The 22,436-nt window shown below is 45.8% G+C and overlaps 2 protein-coding genes across 5 annotated transcripts in view; one reads left to right on the forward strand and one right to left on the reverse strand.

The window, feature by feature from the left end:
- The window catches only part of WDR86 (WD repeat domain 86), a 22,268-nt gene extending 21,965 nt beyond the window's left edge, over positions 1 to 303 (forward strand). Inside the window, exon 7 of the mRNA XM_012806472.1 lies at positions 164 to 303. Within this exon, the coding sequence (XP_012661926.1) occupies positions 164 to 303 (140 nt within the window). The remainder of the gene's footprint in view (positions 1 to 163) is intronic.
- A 2,518-nt stretch (positions 304 to 2,821) lies between these two features.
- NUB1 (negative regulator of ubiquitin like proteins 1) overlaps positions 2,822 to 22,436 on the reverse strand; it is a 33,557-nt gene continuing 13,942 nt past the window's right edge. For all 4 annotated transcript variants that reach the window (XM_003792035.3, XM_023514427.1, XM_023514426.1 and 1 more), the window contains 8 exons: positions 21,269 to 21,375; positions 14,833 to 15,019; positions 13,800 to 13,907; positions 12,607 to 12,759; positions 6,885 to 7,031; positions 5,201 to 5,296; positions 4,374 to 4,551; positions 2,822 to 4,148 (listed from right to left, as the gene is read on the reverse strand). In XM_003792035.3, the coding sequence (XP_003792083.2) occupies positions 3,970 to 4,148; positions 4,374 to 4,551; positions 5,201 to 5,296; positions 6,885 to 7,031; positions 12,607 to 12,759; positions 13,800 to 13,907; positions 14,833 to 15,019; positions 21,269 to 21,375 (1,155 nt within the window). In that variant the 3' untranslated portion in view covers positions 2,822 to 3,969. The remainder of the gene's footprint in view (positions 4,149 to 4,373; positions 4,552 to 5,200; positions 5,297 to 6,884; positions 7,032 to 12,606; positions 12,760 to 13,799; positions 13,908 to 14,832; positions 15,020 to 21,268; positions 21,376 to 22,436) is intronic.

Below are 22,436 nucleotides of genomic sequence, written 5' to 3' on the forward strand. Positions count from 1 at the left end.
CCCCTGCCGCCGGCCTGAGCCCGCGGCCCGCCGCTTTCCACCGACGGAGACGGCGACAGCGGCCAGCCCTTCAGCCCTCCACCTCCAAGGTGGGAGCCGGCTTTCCCTTTCCCTTGGCGTTTAGAGACGTTCCAAACCCTCTCCTGAGAGTTCTTGCCCGCAGGAACAAGGTTCCTGTCCCCTCTTAGCCAAAAGGCTCTCCGCCCCCTAAGGAGGAAGGCTACGGGCCTTGTCACCCTGGTGATCCTGGGACTCCCCAACTTGGTCTCAGGGCTGACAGCCCAAGCTGTCCAAGCCCCATAAGTTGGGCCTTTCCTGCTGAGAAAAAAATGAGGATTTTTTTTTTTTTACAAAAGCCACTGTCACAAGGACCTTCACAAAGAACTGAAATACACATCCTTAAAAGTGCTCTGGACTTTGTCCTGTTTTGTTTTGCAAACTGGGTCTCAGCTTCCTTCCTTTCCCTCCGGGCTAGAGGCCCAGGAGCCTGGGAGGCTGGACTCCACTGCCACTTCTATGGGTGAGATAGTGAGATACAGGCCTGCCACCTGTGTCATTCATGTGGAGAGTGACTCGGGTGACAGTTGGGACCCCTGTCTTGGAGCAGGCCTCTTCTTCAGGGTCCGGAGCAGAAGGGCTGGCAGCAGCCCCCTGACCTCAGGCACAGGAGCCATCTCTGTGCCAGCATGCCACTGGGCATGCACCAGGGCCGCTGAGTACCCCAGCAGGGAGCCCTGTGCTTAGGGGCTTAAGTGGAGAACAGGGTTCAGGCCAGGAGGGATCCTGGGGAGCCTCCCCAGCACCCATGGCGCATCTGAAGGGGGCACTCTTCAAGTCCTTGGTTGCTGCTTCCTACATCCAGGGTGGCCTGTGCTGAGCTGGGCCCTGGTGCAGGAAGAGAAGTCCCGGAGAACACTGTGGCTGAGAGCTCAGCCTCTGGCCGCAGGAGCTCCTGGGCAGAAGCAGCCCTCTGCGCTCTGTTGCCTTGCTGTAGAAGGTGTTTCATCAGCTAGGGCTGCTGCCCAGGGGGACCCAGCTGCTCTCGGGAAGCCCAGGCCTGATGGTGATCTAGCCCTCCAGCCGATGCACAGGTGCAGGGTGCACTTTGCATCGTGGGCAGCAGCGAGGGATGTGCATGTTTGATTCTGCTCTAGGACAAACCTCTAAACCTGGGACCCAAGGGCTCCCCCCAACCCCGAAAACAGGCTTTTTGATAGTGCTGGGTGCGACTTAAGCACATACACAGACCTGTGGGGTGGCCAGGTCCTGCTGTGTCTGTGGTGAGGGGTATGCCCACCAACAAACCAAAGTGACACTCAGGAAGTACTGGCCCAGAGAACCACCTTGAGCACTGCCTGTGAGCCCTGCTGAAGAACGCATGTCCAGCTGCTGCATTTCTTTCCTATGTGTATTCAGCCTAACACATTTGGGTGATTTTATGTTGAGGACATAAAAATGATCAGATGTTTGTTATTTCCTTGGTGCCCATGAGCCTGAGAGACATGGTAAGTGCAGTATTCAGATCCTTTCGGCCACACTACAATTTCCTCACTATAAAGGAAGAACCCAGATGTCTGTCTTCTCTTCAGCTAGGGGACAGAGGACCAGAACTACCCTTTGAAAGAAAATGAGAACAGGGCATAGCAGTGTCATCAGAGCTCTAAGCAGATAGTTCCATAAGCAAAGGGATCAACATTGAGGACAGCTGACCACACCCCACACAGCATGGTGTAGCCCTTACCTGCCCTCCTGTGTGTCCACTTCTGCCCCCAGGCCTCCATCGGCAACAAGCTTGCCTTCCAGGATGGACTCAGCAGCCATCTGCCCTCATCCATCTCTCCCCCACCTCTGGTGGGTCTAGAACCACCCTGAGACCTCGTGAATATGTCGTACTCAGCCTGTCCTAACCCCACTCAGTACTTTTGATCCCAGATCCAGAGTGTTCTCCTTTCTCCTGTGCCTCTACAGAGAACCTTCCCAGGCCTCTGTGATGACCTCTGTCTCTCTAGCACTCTCCCTCCCACTCCGCAGCTGCCTGTCCTCTTTCTTTTTTTTTTTTTTTTTGAGACGGAGCCTCAAGCTATCCCCCTGGGTAGAGTGCCATGGCATCACGCTCACAGCAACCTCCAACTCCTGGGCTCAAGCGAGTCTCCTGCCTCAGCCTCCCAAGTAGCTGGGACTACAGGCGCCCGCCACAACGCCTGGCCATTTTTTGGTTGCAGCCATCATTGTTGTTTAGCGGGCCCGGGCTGGGGATTCGAACCCGCCACCTTAGGTATGTGGCAGGCACCTTAGCCCTTTGAGCCACAGGCGCCAAGCCACCTGTCCTGTTTCTTAAAACCAAAGGCACAGGCCCCACAGCAGCCATGCATGGACGTACAACTGCCCACCTCCACCACTGGGTGAGAACAGGGCCCTGCCAGCATTGTTGTTGCTTCCCTAATCTTTTCTGTAATTAAAAACAGTTGGGACATTAGAAGCTATGCCTAAAACGAAGCACAAGACAGTGGCCTATGAGCCAAGAGCTTCAATTCAGGCCCCAAATTTGAGTTGTCATGAGGCCAAAAGACACCCCATTACCTTGGCTTGCCAGCCACTCCCAAGGCCACCTGACAGGTGTGGTTCACCCCCTCCTAAGGTGTGCTCCTTGCGTGATCCACCCAAGTCCTGCCTTTCATATGGGGTCTTTTTGTGCTGTGTGAGTGTGCTCATGCCATTTCCTCACAAAACTCAGTCAACACCTTGGAATGGAAATGAAGCTCTAGGTGACACAGACATTTTCAACATTTGACACAATTGACTAGCTCTTGCAAAATTAGGCTGACAATTGAATATATTTTCCACCTTTTATTTCCATTGGTAGCCATTTAAAAAGAATTGACAAGATTCCTGTCGGTCCAAACCAAACTTCATGAAAAAGTTGGAGCAATTCAGCCAGCCCCCTGACAGCAACAGGTGGCCCACCCTGTCACCAGCCAGAGGAGCCTTGAGTGCCTTCTGGAAAGGAGGAAGAATCTCAGATCACATCCAGCTGCTGCTGCCAGTCCTAGGGGAGGGCTTTCCATTCACACATATCTACAGAGGAATGCATGGCGCAGTGAGAATGGGTATTTGAGTCAATAAAAGGCTAACTATGTATCTTTAGAAACAGTCTTATCACATAACAAAAAATCCCACAAGAAATGTAGACAAAGTGTATCTGAAACACAGAGGTCTCTTAGCTAGCAGTGAGGTCAGTATGAGAGCAGTCTAAAAATGTTAATTAAAAATAAGTTGCTTTGGTTAGCATTTAAAACTTTCCCATTTACTAAAATAGTTTTTGTAATGAGTAATTCTGAATACATATAAAGCCTTACTTTTACCTGCAACTTTTCAAGTGCATATTGTACTGAACTAGGAGCATAAAATACTGATGTTTCAGGCTGAAGGCATCTGCTACAACGCGGGACGGCGGCTGAGGCCTGAGCCCCCTCTTTATGCCATAGCACTTGGAATGAAGATTCAAAGGATGGTTTGGGGAATGGGTGCTGAGGGTGGCACAGGAAGACATGGGGCTCGCACAGTGAAGACAGCATCACAGGAAGAGGGAAAATAGCTGGAAGCAGGCACACGAGGGCAGGAAAACTGGGCAAAATGAGTAGGAGGGTCGGGATGCCCTCCCTCCTCCCCATTACCCTCTCCTGGACCTTCAGCAGACAGCACCCCCTTGCTGGCAGCAAGCCCACTGCCCACTGCTGGCTGAAAAACCAGGCAAGAGATCTGGGCCTGAGCCAGGACAGTGGAGCTCCTTACCTAAGAACATCTATTAAGGACCAGGACCCCCGGGCCCTGCTGCCACTCCTATACCCTAGGAGGATGAACTCTTGGAGCAAAATCAGATAAAAAGTAAGAAGAACAAAAGATGTGCATTAAACTTTTCATAATGATAGCGTTTATAAGCAGAAACTTATACTTATTTCTGTTCATTATTTAGTTTTTCTTTGTTGCCAACTTTATGTTCTCTACATAGGATAGGTACTCTGCAATAATAATTTCTTCATCTTCCAGAGTTGAATCTAGATAATCTTCCTCATGTTCTGGGATGTCTTCCAGGATCTCATTCACGGCCTCTGTCTCCATGTCTTCATCTGTCGAGGCACTAGAGGTTCCTACAATAAAATATCATAGCAATGAGTTATGTAAGGGGTATAATCCTTGGGATGACTGCATGGCCAAGGTCAATGGCAGACTATGCCTCCTGCTGGCCACACTGCCCAGGCAGCCGGCCAGACGCCCTTCTATGTGTCCATGTCAACTGCAGCCCAGGGCACAGGCTCCCTTATCGGCTTCCAAGGCTGCGGACACTCTGCTTTCCACATGGCACTCAGACCTACCTGCAGAATCTGAAGGGGATGTGGATGGTGTTGATGGAGAGTCTTCTGCCGAGAGCCGCAGGTCAGGAGGGAGGCTGCCCCCGTTGTGAGCAAGGGTCTGTGCTGCCAGCTGGACGTTACCTCGGAACACTCTCAGTGCAGCTTTGGCCACTGTGGCGTCAAAGCCCATGTACACCAGCTAGGGGAGGGCACAGGGAGGGGACGCTGTGATGCTGACCTCTACCTCTACCTCCAAAGCTCCTGTCACCCACAGACATAGCTGGACAGCCAGATCTCGTTGCTAAGAACTCACAGCATGCAGAGCACAAGTCATGTAGCAGCAGCAGCCTGAGTGTGGGGAGTATGGAGCCACCTGGGAGAAGTCTTAGAAGACCTGAGTCGAATGGGTCAGTATGCGGTCATTTCATGACAGGTGACCACCGTGGGGGCTGACAGCAAAGTGTCACACCAGCCTACTTAACTATCAGTTAAGTAGCCACAATGTAGCAGGCATACTAATGCGTGTGTGTCAGGGGAGGGGGTGTGGATGCAGTCATCACTTGGGACATGAAGCTAGATGAGTTTACAGGACACAGTAACATCTTTTTAGGTGCCAGGCAGGGAAATGGGGCTGATGTGAACAGCAGGCTGAGGTAGACAGTGCCGCACAGAAAAGGAAGTGGCGCCGCACGAGGAAGAATTTGGGATGTTTTCCCATTTCCGCTGTTCTCCGTGCTGCGTTGGTAGGTCATGCCTGGAGCCTGGGCCACTGCCTGGTTCACCCCTTACTCCAGCTGACACCACCCAAAGCTGCACAGGCAGGGAGGTATAAAGGCACTGTCACTCACTTGGTCAATGTTTTCCTGGGAAGGACTTTCTTGATGGTTGCTGGTTTCAGGATCGGAATCATTTAACCACCACATCTGGGGATTACTGAGCAGAATCTAGAACACACAGGAATGCCTTTTACTCATCATGGGCGACCCTTCACTCAGAGACTGCACTTCTTGCATGCTGGGTAGACCAGCCTGGCCTCGGCTACTTACAGGACAAACAAGGACAATGAAGTGGGACTACACAAAGGCCACCCTGAGGCAGAGAAGGCGGCCCCAACCCAGGCTGGGGTTCACCAGCAGCTTCTGGGCAGAGGGGAGGTCAGAGCTGAGGTCTGAAGGAGGAATAAGACCAGCCGGGGAAAGGACCTCTTCTCCCCAGGAAGCAAGAGGGGCCACAGCATCCACAGAAGCAGGAATGGGGACCTGAGGCTGTGAGCAGTTGCATTCAGCTCCCTTAGCAGCTCAGGGCTGCCCAGTCTGCCCAAGGCCTTCTGCCCTGAAAGCATCAAGCAGGTGGTAGAATTCTCTTAACCCTTGACATCTTCATGGCACAATACTCAATCTTAACCTTCATAAGTCCTGCTGAGGAATGTCCCTTCTAGTACTAACCACTACCGTGGCTGAGGCTTCTGTGAGCTGCTCACACAGTCCAGACTATCTCTGAGCCTCATCAGTCCCTTTAGACAGAATTTCCTGCCCCTTTTATATTTTCTTCAACATAAAAAATCAAACTAGATATCCAAACAACATTTTTAAATTTAGGGCACACATATAATATGTATAAATAAAGGCTGTGGAGTCTTCCAAAGAAAAGGACAGGAAGGCTCGGCGCCTATAGCTCAACCGGCTAAGGCGCCAGCCACGTACACCTAAGGTGGCAGGTTCGAATCCCCAGCCCAGACCCGCCAAACAACAATGATGGCTGCAACCAAAAAATGGCCGGGCGTTGTGGCGGGCGCCTGTGGTCCCAGCTACTTGGGAGGCGGAGGCAGGAGACTCGCTTGAGCCCAGGAGTTGGAGGTTGCTATGAGCTGTAATGCCACGGCACTCTGCCCAGGGGGACAGCTTGAGGCTCTGTCTCAAAAAAAAAAAAAAAAAAAAAGAAAAGGACAGGAAGAAAAGGCAAAGGTAAGGAGGGCTCCCTCGGTGCGACCTCCTCACAAGGGCACAAGATGACACCCACTCACCTGGCCAGTCTACCCTGCCACCCCTCCTCCATACCACCCCTGCATGGGATCCTAACCTGCTGTCCTTTCTGTGCATTTCTCTGAAAAGCCCTTTAACCAACATGTGCCATGGGTTAAATATATAAAATTGGATATTTGAATTAAATTTAATACCAAAAAATTACACTAAAACTTTAATTATGAAAATTACATCTATTTATGTTAAACTCGTTCTGTTGCACACAGCAACCCCACACAAAGTCCTGCCTGTGGCCTCTGCCACCAGTGTGGACAGGAGCCAGTCCTGAGCCAGGAGGCCTGGGCCAGGCACCAGCATGGAGCTGGAGCACAGGAGGGAGCTGAGCCTCAGATCCATGCAAGGATTAGGAGGAAGGCCCATGGGAATGGGCTTCATGAAGTGCAAGTATGTGGAGAGCCGCAGAGGCAGTGGGACTGGCCCAGACTCTGGGGCTGGGCAGGATGCCACCCATTGGCCAGGGGCAAGGCCAGTGGCCCTGAGGGGCTGTTACCTTCAGGGCCTCATCCAGGTTGCCACTGGCCTGGTGGAGCGCCTGCTTGGCTGCGTGTGTGGAGTAGCCCATGCACTTCAGAGAGTTGATGTTCTCCAGGCGGCGTCTTTTCTTCTCTTTTTCCTCTTTCCTTATTTGGGCCAATTCCTTTAGGAAAATAGCAAAGTCTCACTGAGTTAGGGACTGAGCTTTGCAGAAAGCCTCCCAATGCTCGGTAGGATTCTTGGGGTTGCCAGGCAAAGCAGAAAACCCATCCAAAGAAGAGGGGTCCACTCTCCACCTGTCCTCACCCAGCCAGACATCAGGAGAGCCTAAGGGCTGAAAGCTGCAGGCACCACTCTCGAGTGCAGGCAGTGGAAGTGGAGGCTTCGGCCTCAGTCTCTGGCATCAGAAGGGGCCATGGGCCATGCTGAACCCAGAGAACTTTCACTACAGATGGACAGAGAGGAGAGATTCTCTTCCTGAACTGGTGGGAAGACTTCCCAGCCATGACTCTTCTGAAGATTCATGTTCAAATGTGGCTTTGGAGTGAGGGGTGGGGGGCAGGGCCAGGGCTGGATGCTGCTGCTGCTGACCCACCCATTGCACTTTGGGGCTTCTGGGCTCATCAGCCCATTTAGAAGCCATAAGATGTGTGCGGGGATAGAGGCCACCTAAGACCATGGTTCTTTTTTTTTTTTTTTTATTTTTGAGACAGAATCTCTGTTGTCCTTGGTATAGTGCCATGGCATCACAGCTGACAGCAACCTCAAACTCCTGGGCTTATGCGATTCTCTTTTCTCAGCCACCCAAGTAGCTGGAACTGCAGGCACCTACCACAACAGCTGGCAATTTTTTTTTTTGCAGTTTTTGGCTGGGGCTGGGTTTGAACCCACCACCTCCAGCATATGGGGCTGGCGCCCCACTCCTTTGAGCCACAGACGTCCCCCTATTTTTTTTTTTTTTTTTTTTTGCAGTTTTTGGCTGGGGCTGGGTTTGAACCTGCTACGTCTGGCATATGGGGCCAGCGTCCTACTCCTTTGAGCCACAGGCACTACTGGCTTGGATATATATTTTTTTATTATTAAATCATATTTGTGTACATTAATACTATCATGGGATACAGTGTGTTGTTTCCATATACAATTTGAAATACTTTCATCCAATTGGCCAACATAGCCATCATGTCATTCTCATAACTGTTGGGTTAAGACATTTATATTCGGTTCGGCGCCTGTGGCTCAAGCAGCTAAGACGCCAGCCACGTACACCTAAGGTGGCAGGTTCGAATCCAGCCTAGACCCGCCAAACAACAATGACGGCTGCAACGAAAAAATAGCCGGGCGTTGTGGTGGGCGCCTGTGGTCCCAGCTACTTGGGAGGCGGAGGCAGGAGACTCGCTTGAGCCCAGGAGTTGGAGGTTGCTGTGAGCAGTGAAGCCATAGCACTCTACCCAGGGGGACAGCTTGAGGCTCTGTCTCAAAAAAAAAAAAAGACATTTATATTCAACATTTAGAAAGATTCACATGTACCCTTATAGGAGAAATCATAGGTGGGATCCCTGCAATCACCCTCCCTTCACCCATCCTCCCCCCTCCCCTCCGCTCCCTCTCCCCTGGATATTTTTTTTTTTAGAGACAGAGTCTTGCTCTTGCTCAGGCTGATCTCAAACTCGTGAACTCATCAGGCAATCTGCCCACCTTGGCCTCCCAAGTACTAGGATTACAGGTGTGAGCCACTGAGCCTGGCAAGACCATGGTTCTTAGCCCAGTTTCTCAGACAACCTCAGAGGATTCTAGTCTCTTCCCCTCTCCTACCCAGCCCACTCAGGAGAGTTCCAAAATCGTTTTACAAGCTGGTACAAACACCCATAAACATGTCATTTAAAAAAAGGGATTTTCCTGCTTAGAAAAACAAAAAACAAAAACCAAGTGTGAAAACCAACCACATTTCCTCCAACCTCATCATTTTGCCAAGGGGACAGAAATCTTTGGAGAAAGCGACACCACATTCTCCTAGTGAGACCAGCCACACTGCCAGTGGGCATGGGAGCAAGCAGCCTCTCCTTCCAGAAGCCTGCTCAGCCAGACAACAGCCAACTTTCTCTGCCTTCTTCCTTCATGGCTAAACAGTGGCCTCATCTCTTAGGAAAAGAAAGGAAGCATCACCACAGAACCAAAAATTCCCACAGTGCCAACAGCAGGATCAGGCAGAATGGCGTGGTTACTGGAAACATCTCCAGGGATGAAGGCTTAGACTAGCCCACCAGTATGCTCCCCAAGTAACCAGGCACCCTCTGCCTCCACTTCTTCTGCACCAGGCCTGTGTCTACAACCTACTATGTCTAACTGCCTCTTTGTGGCTAGACTCCTCTGGCTCCAACCCTTTCTGCACAGCGTAGGGGGCTCCACCATCTCACTCATCTACTCAAAAGCCTGCAGTGGCACCCTACTACCTCCCTAACTGGGTGCCAGGTCAGTGCCTTATTCTGACAGCCAGGGCTCCAGACTCTCCGGGACCTACTAATGCCTCCAAGCTGCCCTTATCCTGCCACACTGTCTCAACCCCAGACCAGCTAAGCTTCTCCACAGCACTCACGTTTCCACTTCTACTTGTACACACACCCCTGCAAATGCCTTTACTGGCACTACTCTCTTTTAACTACAGCTTCTTCCATTTATATTTCAAAAGACTAATTAGCATGTGTAATGTTCAAGCACAGAGGTCACTGGCAGCTAGGAGACACAGGTGACACCAAGGTGGAGCCTTAAAGAATAATCTTCCTTTTCTTACAAATGGTTAAGTCAGTTTTCTTTTAATCATGAGAAAATTATTTTCTGATATTTCTCTTTATCCTAGAAAGAGATAGAAAGATAAGATGGACCAAACAAGTGACAATGAGCCTGCCTTGAAATAAATCATGGATGCAATAGGGTCAGATCTCAGGTAGGAGGCGCTGTATGGTTGAGACAAACTGGAAACCTTACAGGAGGCTGCCAGGCTGCCTTGTCACCTGGCAGCACTTCTCCTGATCTGCTTCTAAGTCTCAGTTTCTTTTGAGATGAGAAGCTGGCCTGTAGTTAAGGTCATGTTGTACAGAAAGTGCAGACTTTTCAGAATTATGCACTGAGCTCAGCTCAGCAAGAGGCTCAGACCTAGAGCCTCAGTAACTGAGAGGGCAGTAGACTCCTCTCTCTCACCCTAAGCTTCCACAGGAGCACACGTTCTGTGGGACACTGTGTTTGTCTTCCCATTATCCAGTCTATCCCTCCCTAAGGTGTGCGAGGCTGATCTGGCTCCCAGGTAGGTCCTGAGTGGTCTAAGCTAAGGAGGGTAACCCCATATCCCCTGCCACAGGCCTGAGCCAATCAGATCCTGGCATTCCCCTGGCCTCAGTGACTGGTTCAAGGGTGGCCAATCAGTGAGAAGCTCGGGACTTTCACTTGAGTATTCTAGGACAGACTATGGCTCTGGTGTGATGAGAATATGACACTGATGACATGGGGCAGGAGCAGAGAAAGACAGTAGGTGCTCAGTGACACTGGTCAGCCACTCAATCAGCTAACCCTGAGACCCATCCCACTTGTGCACATTTTACAATTAAGTAGGCTAACAAATCCTACCATGCCCACACTTGTTGTTATTGTTTAGGACAATCTGAATTGGTTTTTCTGTTGCTTTCAACCAAAAGCATCCCAACACATATCTGGAGGGTACAGTCACCAGGGTCAACTGCCCTGAACCACTGTTGTTCCAGCAGGTACAGAGTGAGCAGGGTCAAATGCCCCGGACACATTGTTGTTTTTCACCTGCATTTTCTCCAAGGGCTTATAACTTAATTCAGAAAGGTACACATGATATGACTCCACTATCCTTTAAAGGTCGTCTCTGAGCCACAGTTTCCCCCATTTGTAAAATGAGAGTTATCTGCTCATAGGTGGTCACAGGCAGAACAAAATGACATGACTGTGAGACTCTTATCAACTATAAAGTGTTATACCATGATAAGAATTATTTTTCAAATGATCTTTTAAAACACTGGCTTTCCAAGTGCTGATACATCTTTTTTGGTAATCCAATAATAGTAAACTGGCTCGGCACCTGTGGCTCAAGCGGCTAAGGCGCTAGCCACATACACCTGAGCTGGTGGGTTCGAATCCAGCCCGGGCCTGCCAAACGACGACAGCTGCAACCAAAAAATAGCGGGGCATTGTGGCAGGTGCCTGTAGTCCCAGCTACTTGGGAGGTGGAGGCAAGAGAATCGCTTGGGCCCAGGAGTTGGAGGTTGCTGTGAGCTGTGATGCCACAGCACTCTACCCAGGGGGATAGCTTGAGGCTCTATCTCAAAAAAAAAAAAAAATAATAATAGTAAAGTAACAAATGCACTATCAGCAGTGTTTACTTTTCTGTTAGTGCTGAATTAGACTGCATAAATGCAAACACACAGAACTTAGCTTCTCCAAGTCTCTGTCTTTATCTACTCACTGATTTCTATAGCAAAACCCGATGGACCATGATAAGGAAAGCAGTCGAGTGCAAACTGGGGGAGAGGGAGAGAAAGGGAATTAACACAGCTGGTGTTGGGAGAAACCTGAACAGCGTGCTGACTGGTCACCATGTAACTAACCCATAACTCTACCCCCAGCCAACCAATAGGCAGGCAAATGACCACTAGGCTTTCCTGCCTCCCTTCCAAATGCCCCTAAGGCCGTTTTCTGTTCCCTTCAAGATTATCCTGGTGTTTAACAAAAGCATATATACATGCAAAGGTTCCAGAGATTTCTATGGCTGGAGTTTATAACTACAAAGAACCTGTGAGATAATCTAATGCCAACTTCTTGTTTTAGAAAGAAAAAAAAGGCTCGGTGCCTGTGGCTCAAGCGGCTAAGGCGCCAGCCACATACACCTAAGGTGGCGGGTTCGAATCCCCAGCCGGGGCCCGCCAAACAACAATGATGGCTGCAACCAAAAAAAAAAAATGGCCAGGCGTTGTGGCGGGCGCCTGTAGTCCCAGCTACTTGGGAGGCTGAGGCAAGAGAATCACTTAAGCCCAGGAGTTGGAGGTTGCTGTGAGCACGATGCCATGGCATTCTACCCAGGGGGACAGCTTGAGGCTCCGTCTCAAAAAAAAAAAAAATGATTTTACTATTAATATCCCATCATCAACTCTCTCTGGACCTCAGTTCCTTTATTATAAAACTATCATATTGTATATGATATGGTTCCTTCCAACTCCAAAATTCTAAAGTTTTCTTTACCTATTTTAAATGACTAGATTTTAACCTGTATTTTCATTGTATGTTATTCACTCCTATGATCTGACTCATGTTTCTAGGCAAGAATAGAATCCAATTCTAATAATGGTCCCATGGAAAAACATACCCTCCTTATAAAATGACTTCTAGAAATACACTAGGGTGAGAGAGAGAGATGTGGATAGAGGGAGGTGAAGAGAGAGGAGATGGTTTATATAACCTGCCTCCACAGAAGAAAAGAAAACTAAGGAAACCATATTGTCTAAAATGATAGAATTAAAAAAGACAAGTTTCTCCATCCTTCCAATATGGAGTGATAGAGTTTCTTGTCATTAGTACTCCTAGGGGATTACCTTTTTTTGTTCTTTTGTACCCAAGATTGCTGAGGCATTTTGGAAACAAGCCTGCCACTGCCTCAAGTTTCCCAACCTTGAAACCTGAGGCACAGGCCTCAACCGAGCACTGCTGAGCCCATGGGAAGAGGGTACCTCTCTGCGGTTGGTAATGTGAGTAGCTGCGTGATCCACGTTCCCATCACATGCCCTCAGGCCAAGCCGGGCTTCCTGGGCAGTAAATCCCAACTGCAATAAGTTGTGAACTTTTGATGGATCAATATATAGCTCTTTAAAGAGCTGACGTGCCTACAGACAGGGAGAAATACAAAGATCACGTAACTATAGCAACATTAAAGCTTAAAAGGAAGTATACTGTACTCAACATGAATTAAGATGCATCAGATTTTACATAAAATCTCTAAATCTGACCTGGTATTAATTAGAAGTAGAAACAGACAACACTATCTCTGTTCAGATAACTAATCCATAATACAACATGAGTGACAGGCTAGGTGTTGTGGAAGTAACTGGTATCCAGTATCCCTTTCATTTTTGTAATAAAAGCCCCTGAATTTGGGGCTGGGTGTGGTGGCTCACATTTACAATCCTAGCACTTTGGGAGAGAAACCAAGATGGGAGGATTGCTTGAGGCCAGGAGTTCAAGACCAGCCTAGGCAACATTGTGAGACCCCATTTCTACAAAAAAATTTTAAAAATTAGCCAGGTGTGGTGGCACACACCTGTAGTCCAAGTACTTGGGAGGCTGAGGCAGGAGGATCCCTTGAGCCCAGTACTTTCAAGGCTGTAGTGACCTATGATTATGCCACTGCTCTCCCAGCTAGGTGTAAGACTCTGTCTCCCCAAACCCCCTAAAATTCCCTGATTTTGAGGTGTTCACATGACACTTCTCAGCCTCCCTCACAGCTAGGTCTAGCCAGATGGTTACAAATGTATGTAGCTGAAGTGTTGGGTGTAACTTCTGGGTCATCTCTCTCAAGAGGTTTGCTCTGGATGACCTCTCTTGCCCCCTCTACTGGCTGGAAGAGGCACTGACAGGAGCAATCTGGGACCTATGCGTCCAGGCTGGCTGGCCTGCTCCCTCTGGACTTCAAGATGAAAGGCATAAACTTCTATCCAATTAAAGCCACTGTCTTTCTGAAGTTCCCTTATCATAGCATCTTGCCTGTACCCCTAACAAATACAAACATGTTTATGGTGCATATGAGGGGGAGAAGAAAAGCAGAGGCACATTTCTCACAAGTCACAAATTACTGAGTTGATAAAATAATTAATTTCTAGGGATTGAAAAAAGCAGGTGCAAATGGCTACAACTTTACTTTTCTTACCTTATTGAGATACTCACAAGCTTCTTCACCATTTCCACTGTGATAGTTTCGAATACCTTGAAGCAAGTAGAGTCTTAAAAATAATACCTTCTCTTTCCCACAATTTCCCTAAAATTATTGAGGGAAAGAAGAGATAAAACTGTCTTATTTATAATTATAGTTCTGTAATATTCATATCTGTAATTCCCTTTGTCTCCATAGAGGTAAAATGACAGTACTAAAATATCGGTAGTTTCACTACTACTGATGGCAAAAGTGAAGCCCCCAAGCACAATGACACTCCTTGAAAAGAGGACACAGGTGTCAGAGCACCTTGCCTGCAGACATCCAGGACCACAGCCCTCTCACATGGCAGATATGCCTGAGATATTCTGCACAAGAAAGATTTTGACGACACATGGAAATCATAGAAAAATCCTCACTCAAATCACAGCTTTTGAGCTGTGACTCATTCAAAAGAACTGTTACTGTTGAAGTGTCTATTTGCTACATTTACAATCTTGCAAATTAGACTCTACTGAACATAAGTCACCAGCTCTCTCCTGGTCAGGGAAATCATCGGTGGGGTTCTGTGATTAGAAAGCTGTGTTCCTGGATCGGCGCCTGTAGTTCAAGCGGCTAAGGCACCAGCCACATACTCCAGAGCTGGCAGGATCTAATCCAGCCTGGGCCTACCAAACAACAATGAGAACTACAACCAAAAAAATAGCTAGGCGCTGTGGCGAGCACCGGTAGTCCCAGCTACTTGGGAGCTGAGGCAAGAGAGTCACTTAAGTCCAGGAGTTAGAGGTTGCTGTGAGCTGTGACGTCACAGCACTCTACCCAGGGTGACAGTGTGAGGTTCTGTCTCAAAAACAAACAAAACAAAACAAAACTGTGCTCCTTTGGACTAAATGTTTATCTACCAAAGAAATAGCCAGATTTGTAAAACATTTAACACTTTATAAAAGTATACTTTAAAAGAACATAGTGCATACTACCACTACCCAAAAAATGGACTCAACAATGCAAAGAACCAATTATAGTAACATACTTTTATGTGGACCAGTCTCTGATGATTTTCTCCATAGCAATTTTTAAAGCATTTCTGGGCCAAGTTTAATTTTTTTTCGGCATCATCAAGGCATTCCAGTTGTTCCAAGCGGAAGTAACACCACACTATATCCAGCTGGAGCACTGCGTAGTTATCCACTGTGTCCAGCAGCTCTCTGCAGCACTCACTGCAAGAGAAGAGAGACAACACTGCAGACAAGCAGCATGATAAAGCTTTCTGTGAATTACTGGAATTTATTTCCAGGTTTCTGGTCTATTTGCAGAGGTTGACTGCTCTAAGAGAGAGATGCCAACATTTGCAAAGCTGGAATCCTTCCAGTGAGGAGAAAAAAAGGAATTAGGGCTCAGGAAGAGCAACTCACCACCACCTGCCTCAGGACAGACAGACACACCCTTGCTATGTGGGGGGAGAGGCCTTGCAGGGAACAGAATTGGGAGCCCCTATATCAGAACCCCCAACAAACGTGGGGAGACCATGCTCTAAAGCAGTGCCTTCCGACCCTGAATATAAATTGGAATGATCCACATAAGAGGAATGGTTTTTCTGTCCTTTTTTTTTTTTTTGAAACATACTGATGCTGGGATCCCACCTAGACCAATTATAACAGAAATTTCTGGGGGTGGGGCCTGGATGTGTATTTATGAAATCTCTCTAGGTGATTCTATCATATAACCAAGGTTGAAAACAATGCTTTAAAGACACCTCCCCCCCCCAAAAAAAATCACTATTAATTATGTCTCAACTGACATAGGCTCTGACAGGACATTCATGTTCAACCATATTCAAGCTGGGGAAGGGGAACAACTCAAACGTTCTAGGCTGTAAAGGCCTAGATGACTTCTGAGGGCCCATGTGCCAGCCAAACCCAGTCCCCGGGATAGGAAGGCAAATGGAGTCAGTGTGGTCCAAGAGGAATGTTGACAAAGACAGTCATCAAAATTATCTATTTTAAGTTGGGCTTATGTTAAAAATTCATAATACTGGGGTGGCAACTGTAGCTCAAAAGAGTAGGGTGCTGGCCCCATATACCAGAGGTGGGGGGTTCAAACCCAGCCCTGGCCAAAAGCTGGAAAAAAATATCATAATGCAGGCGGAGCACAGTGGCTCACAACTGTAATCTTAGCACTCTGGGAGGTCGAGGTGGGTGGACTGCCTGAGCTCAGGAGTTCAAGACGAGCCTGAGCGAGAGACCCCATCTCTATTAAAAACAGAAAAAGAAAAAAACGAGGTGGGCGTTTTGGCAGGTGTCTGTAGTCCCAGCTACTGAGGAGGCTGAGGCAACAGGATCTCTGAACCCAAGAGACTGAGGCTGCTGTGAGCTATGACGATGCCATAGCAGTCTAATCTAGGGCGACAGAGTAAAATTCTGTCTCAAAAAAAAAAAAAAAATTCATAATGCTCATCTAAATCTCAAGTCTTTACTAAGAAAGAACATTTGGAACCAACCGTTAAACACTAATAAAATTACAAAACCCACATGCTCTCAGCTTCTCGTCTTGCCTATTAAAATATGATGTTTGGGAAAAAAAGGAAAACCCAAAGGACTTTTGTTCTTCTTTTTTTTTTTTCTGAATGACTTTTATCATTTATGCTTTAAAACATTCCTCTCTTAGGAGAGAGAACCCATACAGACAGTCCAGTGGGAATAGGCAGGGGCAAGAAAAATGTATCAGAGCAATATCTTAACATTTATTTTTGTCTTTAACATTTCTAGTTTTGGTTAATGTTTGAGCACGTTAACCATAATGTACACACATGTGCATACACACACACACACACACACACAGACAGAGGTGCAGGCCAGGTGAGAGCAATTTCTCCAAACCCATTCGGCTTAAGAACTTAACGTGAGAGAAGAGGAAGGCCTTTACAGACTGTGGCCTCACATTCAAACTGAGATTTCCTGATCTGCCCCTGGACATATTCTCGTTTTTTGTTGACAGAAGACTATCCTGCCACTCACAGGAAAGCCAGGGACACTTTTATCCCCTCTTTAATTTCTTACACATGTGCTCAAGCAGGCTTTTTTGTGTTTAGCACATGTCAAGAGCAAGAATAGAAACTCATGTCAGTTAAACACAAAATCAATGTATGCTTATTTTAAGTTTGACCCAGGACTGAGTATTTGTGGAGAAAAATATCCCCTAAAACTCAAAGCACAGTTCTCCTATTAGAGAGGGATGTTTCATCCTTTTAGTTTTAAGAAATCAGCACCTATGTATGATAATGCTAGGCCTATATCTGAACTGTCACTGGGAAAAAATATAAGTTTTTAAAGCTGGGTACAAAATTGTGTTTTAGAGTATATTTTTTATTAACATTGGTTTATGATTTTAATAGCTTTAATATTCCACACTGCCAATAAATTTTATGTTGAAAATAATATTAGTTAAAATAAAGATTAATTCAAGAAAGGTAAGCTAAGTTTAAGTGTCTTTTTTTCAAGATAAGTTAGCCAAAAAGTCATTTTTAGTTTATTACTGCTTTTAAAGAATTGCATTATAGTGTGCCTTGGTGTAGATTTTTCCTCCCTATTTCTTGTAGATGATGTTCATTAAAATTCTGATATTTGACGGGTTTTTTTATTTTTTTTAGAGACAGAGTCTCACTTTATTGTCCTTGGTAGAGTGCTGTGGTGTCACCAGCTCACAGCAACCTCCAACTCCTGGGCTTAGGCAATTCTCTTGCCTCAGCCTCCCAAGTAGCTGGGACTACAGGTACCCACCACAACGCCCAGCTACTTTTTTTGTTGTTATTGCAGTTTGGCCAGGGCCAGGTTCGAACCCACCACCCTAGGTAGATGGGGCTGGCACCCTACCCATTGAGCCACAGGCGCCACTCTGAGGGTTTATAATTTTCATCAAACTAGGAAAAATTCTGTTATTTCTTCAAATATTTCTTCTGTCTCAACCTACGTCCCTTTTCAGGGACTCCAATATGTGTTAGTCTGCCTGAAGTCCCACTGCTTGCAGATTCTCTGTTCATTTTTTTTTTCAGTCTTTTTTGTTTCATGTTAATTTCTACTGACTTATCTTCACATTCACTAATGCCTTCTGTAGTGTCTATTCTCTACTCAATCCCACCCAATATACTTTTCAACTCAGACACTGTATTTTTTTATCTCTCTTAAATTCCACTGTAGGGTTCTGAATATCTCCCATGTCTTTATGACATGCCGAATCCTTCCTCAATCTTTTTGAACAAAAGGAATACAGTCGGTGTTTTAATGTCTTTGTTTACTAATTCTATGTTCTTGTCACTTCTGATTCTATTTCTATTGATTGATTTTTCTGCTTGTTTTTGTTACAGGTTATATTTTCTTACTTCTTTACGTGCCTAATGTATTTATTTTTTGATACAGAGTCTCACTTTGTTGCCCTTGGGAGAGCGCCAGTGTCACAGCACCACAGTGTCACAGCTCATAGCAGCCTCAAACTCTTGGGCTCAAGAGGATCCTCTTGCCTCAGCTTCCCAAGTAACTGAGACTTCAGACATCCACCACAAAGCCCAACTAGTTTTGGAGGTGGGTCTCTGGCTCAGGCTGGTCTTGAACTCCTGAACTCAAGCAATCCACCCACCTCAGCTTCCCAGAGTGCTAGGATTACAGGTGTGAGACACTGCACCTGGCCTTACATGCCTAATTTTTAACTGGATCTTGGCTATTTCTGTATCACTAAATTACTGAGCACTGTTAAGGATACACTCAAATTACTTGAGGATACTGTTTAAGGACAGCTTTTAGGCTTTGTTAGGTAGGATGAGAGCAGCCTTTAGGGCTAATTTTGCCCTAGTACTGAGGTAATTCCTTTTCAATGCTCTCTGATGCCCTATGATTACAAAGATCTCTGTTCAGGCTGATAAAACTACTTCTGGCCCTCTATGAACTCTGAGGAATGTTTTGCTTTTTTAAGTGGTTCACTGCCCATCCCTGGGCAGTTTCTGCACACGTGTGCTGATCATAACTCAGCAGACGACTCAAAGGGATCCTTGGCGCTCTCTGATGCACTCCCTCTGGTAGCTCTCTCCTCCCACCTCCTCGGCCTCCCAGACCTCTAACTCCATCTCCTCAGCCCAGGGGCGCACAAGGGCTCTGTCTGGATTTGCCTTCCCTGCTCTGCAGGTGGAAACTTCTCCAGGCAGTGAGCACCCCTCATCTGTTTCCTCATCTCATGGTCACTGACTTGCACTGTGAAGAAGCCACTGGTCCACACACTTTGCCCAGTTTTTTAGTTCCTTCAGGTGAGAGGGCAAATCCAGTCCCTGTTACTCCATCTTGGCTGAAGGCACAGCTCACATTGCTAGTTTTAAGTAGGGAAAGAATTTATACTCCAAGATGTATAACAGAAAGTTGTGACAGAACTCCCAGCATACTTGGAGGTAGGAAAAAGAAAACAAATTGGGGAAAAAAAAAGGGAACTGACATTTCCTCCACCTATATTACTGACTTGCATTCCAGCTGATCTCCTTTATTAAAGAGGGAAATCCTACAAAAAATATGCTAATAAGTTGGCCAGAATACACAGATCCTCAGGGAAAAAAAATTATGTACTTAGAAAGGCAGTGATAATTATTATGTCTACTACTTACAGAATATGTTAATGTACCACAAACTGACAACATATTTTATTCAGGGATTCCCTGAGACCTGAAAATTATTTCAAGGATTTGTTCAAGGCAAAAAGATTGACAGAGGATCACACAGATGAATTAAAATCAACTATGTCTTGATAACGGACGGCTAAAGCTGGATTATGAGTATATGAGAGTTCATGACACTAGCCTCTATTTATATATACATAGTACTTGAAATTTTCCATAATAAAAAATCAGAGACAATTATGGAAGGAGAATGAAAAATTAACCTAAATTTTAAGGACCCAACTTACAGAATACACTGCAGCAGAGGAAAATGAAAGTGATACCCAGAAAGCAGCAGAGACAGAGACCCCAGAGCCACCAGCACTCACTTTTGCTTTTCTTAGCTTGGCTCCTCCCCTCCCAAATATGTGAGACACTAAGTTCCTTCTTTTTTTTTTGAGACAGAGCCTCAAACTATCCCCTGGGTAGAGTGCCATGGCTTCACAGCTCACAGCAACCTCCCACTCCTGGGCTCAAGTAAGTCTCCTGCCTCAGCCTCCCAAGTAGCTGGGACCACAGGCGCCCGCCACAACGCCCAGCTATTTTTTGGTTGCAGCCATCATTGTTGTTTGGCAGGTCCGGACTGGATTCGAACCCGCCACCTTAGGTGTATGTGGCTGGCGCCTTAGCCACTTGAGCCACAGGCGCCAAGCCACTAAGTTCCTTCTTAAGTTAAAGTTGGGATTTGTTCACTTAGAACCCCAAAGTGCTGACCAATGCAGCTGGCAAACTGTAAACATCTGTCTTCATCTTGAAGTGTACAATACCATCTTGGGAATTCATCAAAATAGAAAAGAAACTAATACTAAAGTTAACTTTTGATCATTTCAAAAATCAACTCTACTTTTCAAATGTTTAATATGCCTATTCCTATTAAGAGGAAAAAAGGACCCTGAGAAATTGCTGATTCCTGGTGTGGGGCATGAAGTGCCAAAGATGAGGCTGGAGTATCTCTGGGCTTCAGAGGTCAGAGAACACAAGGTCCACCAGAATCAGGTCAAAGGACACGGGGCACATGTCAGCGTGGCCAATTTAAGCACAGAAGTTTAAAATACATTAAACATATTAAAATCCAAGAGTCAATATATTGATCTTTTTTTTTTGCAGTTTTTGGCCAGGGCTGGGTTTGAACCCGCCATCTCTGGCATATGGGGCTGGCACCCTACTCCTTTGAGCCACAGGCGCCGCCCAATATACTGATCCTTAAAAAAAAGAAAATGAAGATCTCTTTGGTCACCTTTAGTGGATGCTAGTAAAACAGCTTATTTATTCTGAAAATAAGGAGAAAGGAATCAAATATTTTATCATCTTTTCCTATACAAATTCTACCTCAGTATAACCAAATAGCTGATGACTAAAAGTATTCTATTCAGAAGAATTTCAGCAATAAATGTAAAAAGAATAACAGGGCACCCCAAATTTGCAGCCCCTAATGAAGCAATGGATTTCAGGAATGACCAGCAACACCTACACCAAAACCCTCAGGTTAAGAGCTGACAGAGAACTTCATAAGGAATTGTCCTGGCTGGCAACACACTGCAAAAATAAATAAATAAATAAAACAAAAAAGGACATATGGTTACAAAATTCTTTAGCGAAGAGATGAATTACAAACACAAAGGGAAGAAATAACTCTCAAATTAACTTCTCTTTTACATCAATCACCAAGTTGAGTGAAAATCTAAATTAGCCTGAAGTACACAGGGGGTGGCGGTGCTGTGTAGAATCTGGGTCATCTTCCTTAAAACTGGTATTTGCCACATACAAAAGTGCCTACCAGAAATATTTGTCAGCATCCAACAGACATGGCAAGGCTATTCCATATTCTTTTCTTTTCAGGAAAGCTCTGCCCTTCTCATGATATCCCATAGCTAACATAAGGGCCTAGGAAAAAAAACATGAATTAAAAAAATCATTTTTAAATATAATAAAATAAAATATATTAAAAGCATACTAATTCTTTAAAAAAAAATTAGAATGAAGTATAAAAACCAAAAACAAGATCCCAACTCAATCTAAAAGACAAAGTTGAGAAAAATATAATTAAAAATTTAATTCATTTAAACCCTAAACCAAACATACCATTTAATGTGGCTGACATGGTCATAACCAGCAACTGGCCCTTTGTTTTTATCAGTGTATTTTAGTATTTGCTAATCTAGATCCATTTCTAGTATTCTGTAAGACTAAACATATACAAAGCCAGTAATGCTTGTATCTTTTTTTAAAAAAGAACATTCATTTCACTTTCTATTTGTAATCTCCAAGTTTTTTCTGAAGAATCTGTCAACTCCAGTATTTCCAAAACAATTCTTAAAACATGATACAAATTTTTTAGTTTTTTTTTTTTGAGACAGAATCTCAAGCTGTCACCCTGGGTAGAGTGCCGTGGTATCACAGTTCACAGCAACCCCAGACTCTTGCCTTAAGTAGCTGACAGCTCTCTCATCACTACAGGCGCCCACCACAATGCCTGACTATTTTTTGTTGTTGTTGTTACAGCTGTCATTGTTGTTTTAGCAGGCCTGGTCCAGGTTGGAACCCATCAGCCCCGATGTACGTGGCTGGCACCCTACCCGCTGAGCTATAGGCGCCGCCTTAGACTTAAATTTTTATATAATTCAGTCTTCAAAGGTCTACAACAATCTGATGTCATCAGTTAACAGAGTATAACATTGGGCAAATAATCAGCCACAGTTCAAAAATAAACATGAACCACAAAATTCTCTTATTAAAGCTCAAACTTTAATCCTTAATTAAAACAGAATAATTCACATAGTGAAACCCACTTGAAAGTGTCCTTTAAAGACAGAAAAATTAAATCAACCTGACCCATTAGCATTAGAACTCTTTTTTTTTTTTTTTTTTTTTTTTTGAGACAGAGCCTCAAGCTATCCCCCTGGACAGAGTGCTGTGGCATTACAGCTCACAGCAACCTCCAACTC

This window comes from Otolemur garnettii, unplaced genomic scaffold (genome assembly GCF_000181295.1).
Source record: "Otolemur garnettii isolate 467f Iridium unplaced genomic scaffold, OtoGar3 scaffold00053, whole genome shotgun sequence".
Taxonomy (NCBI): Eukaryota; Metazoa; Chordata; class Mammalia; order Primates; family Galagidae; genus Otolemur; species Otolemur garnettii.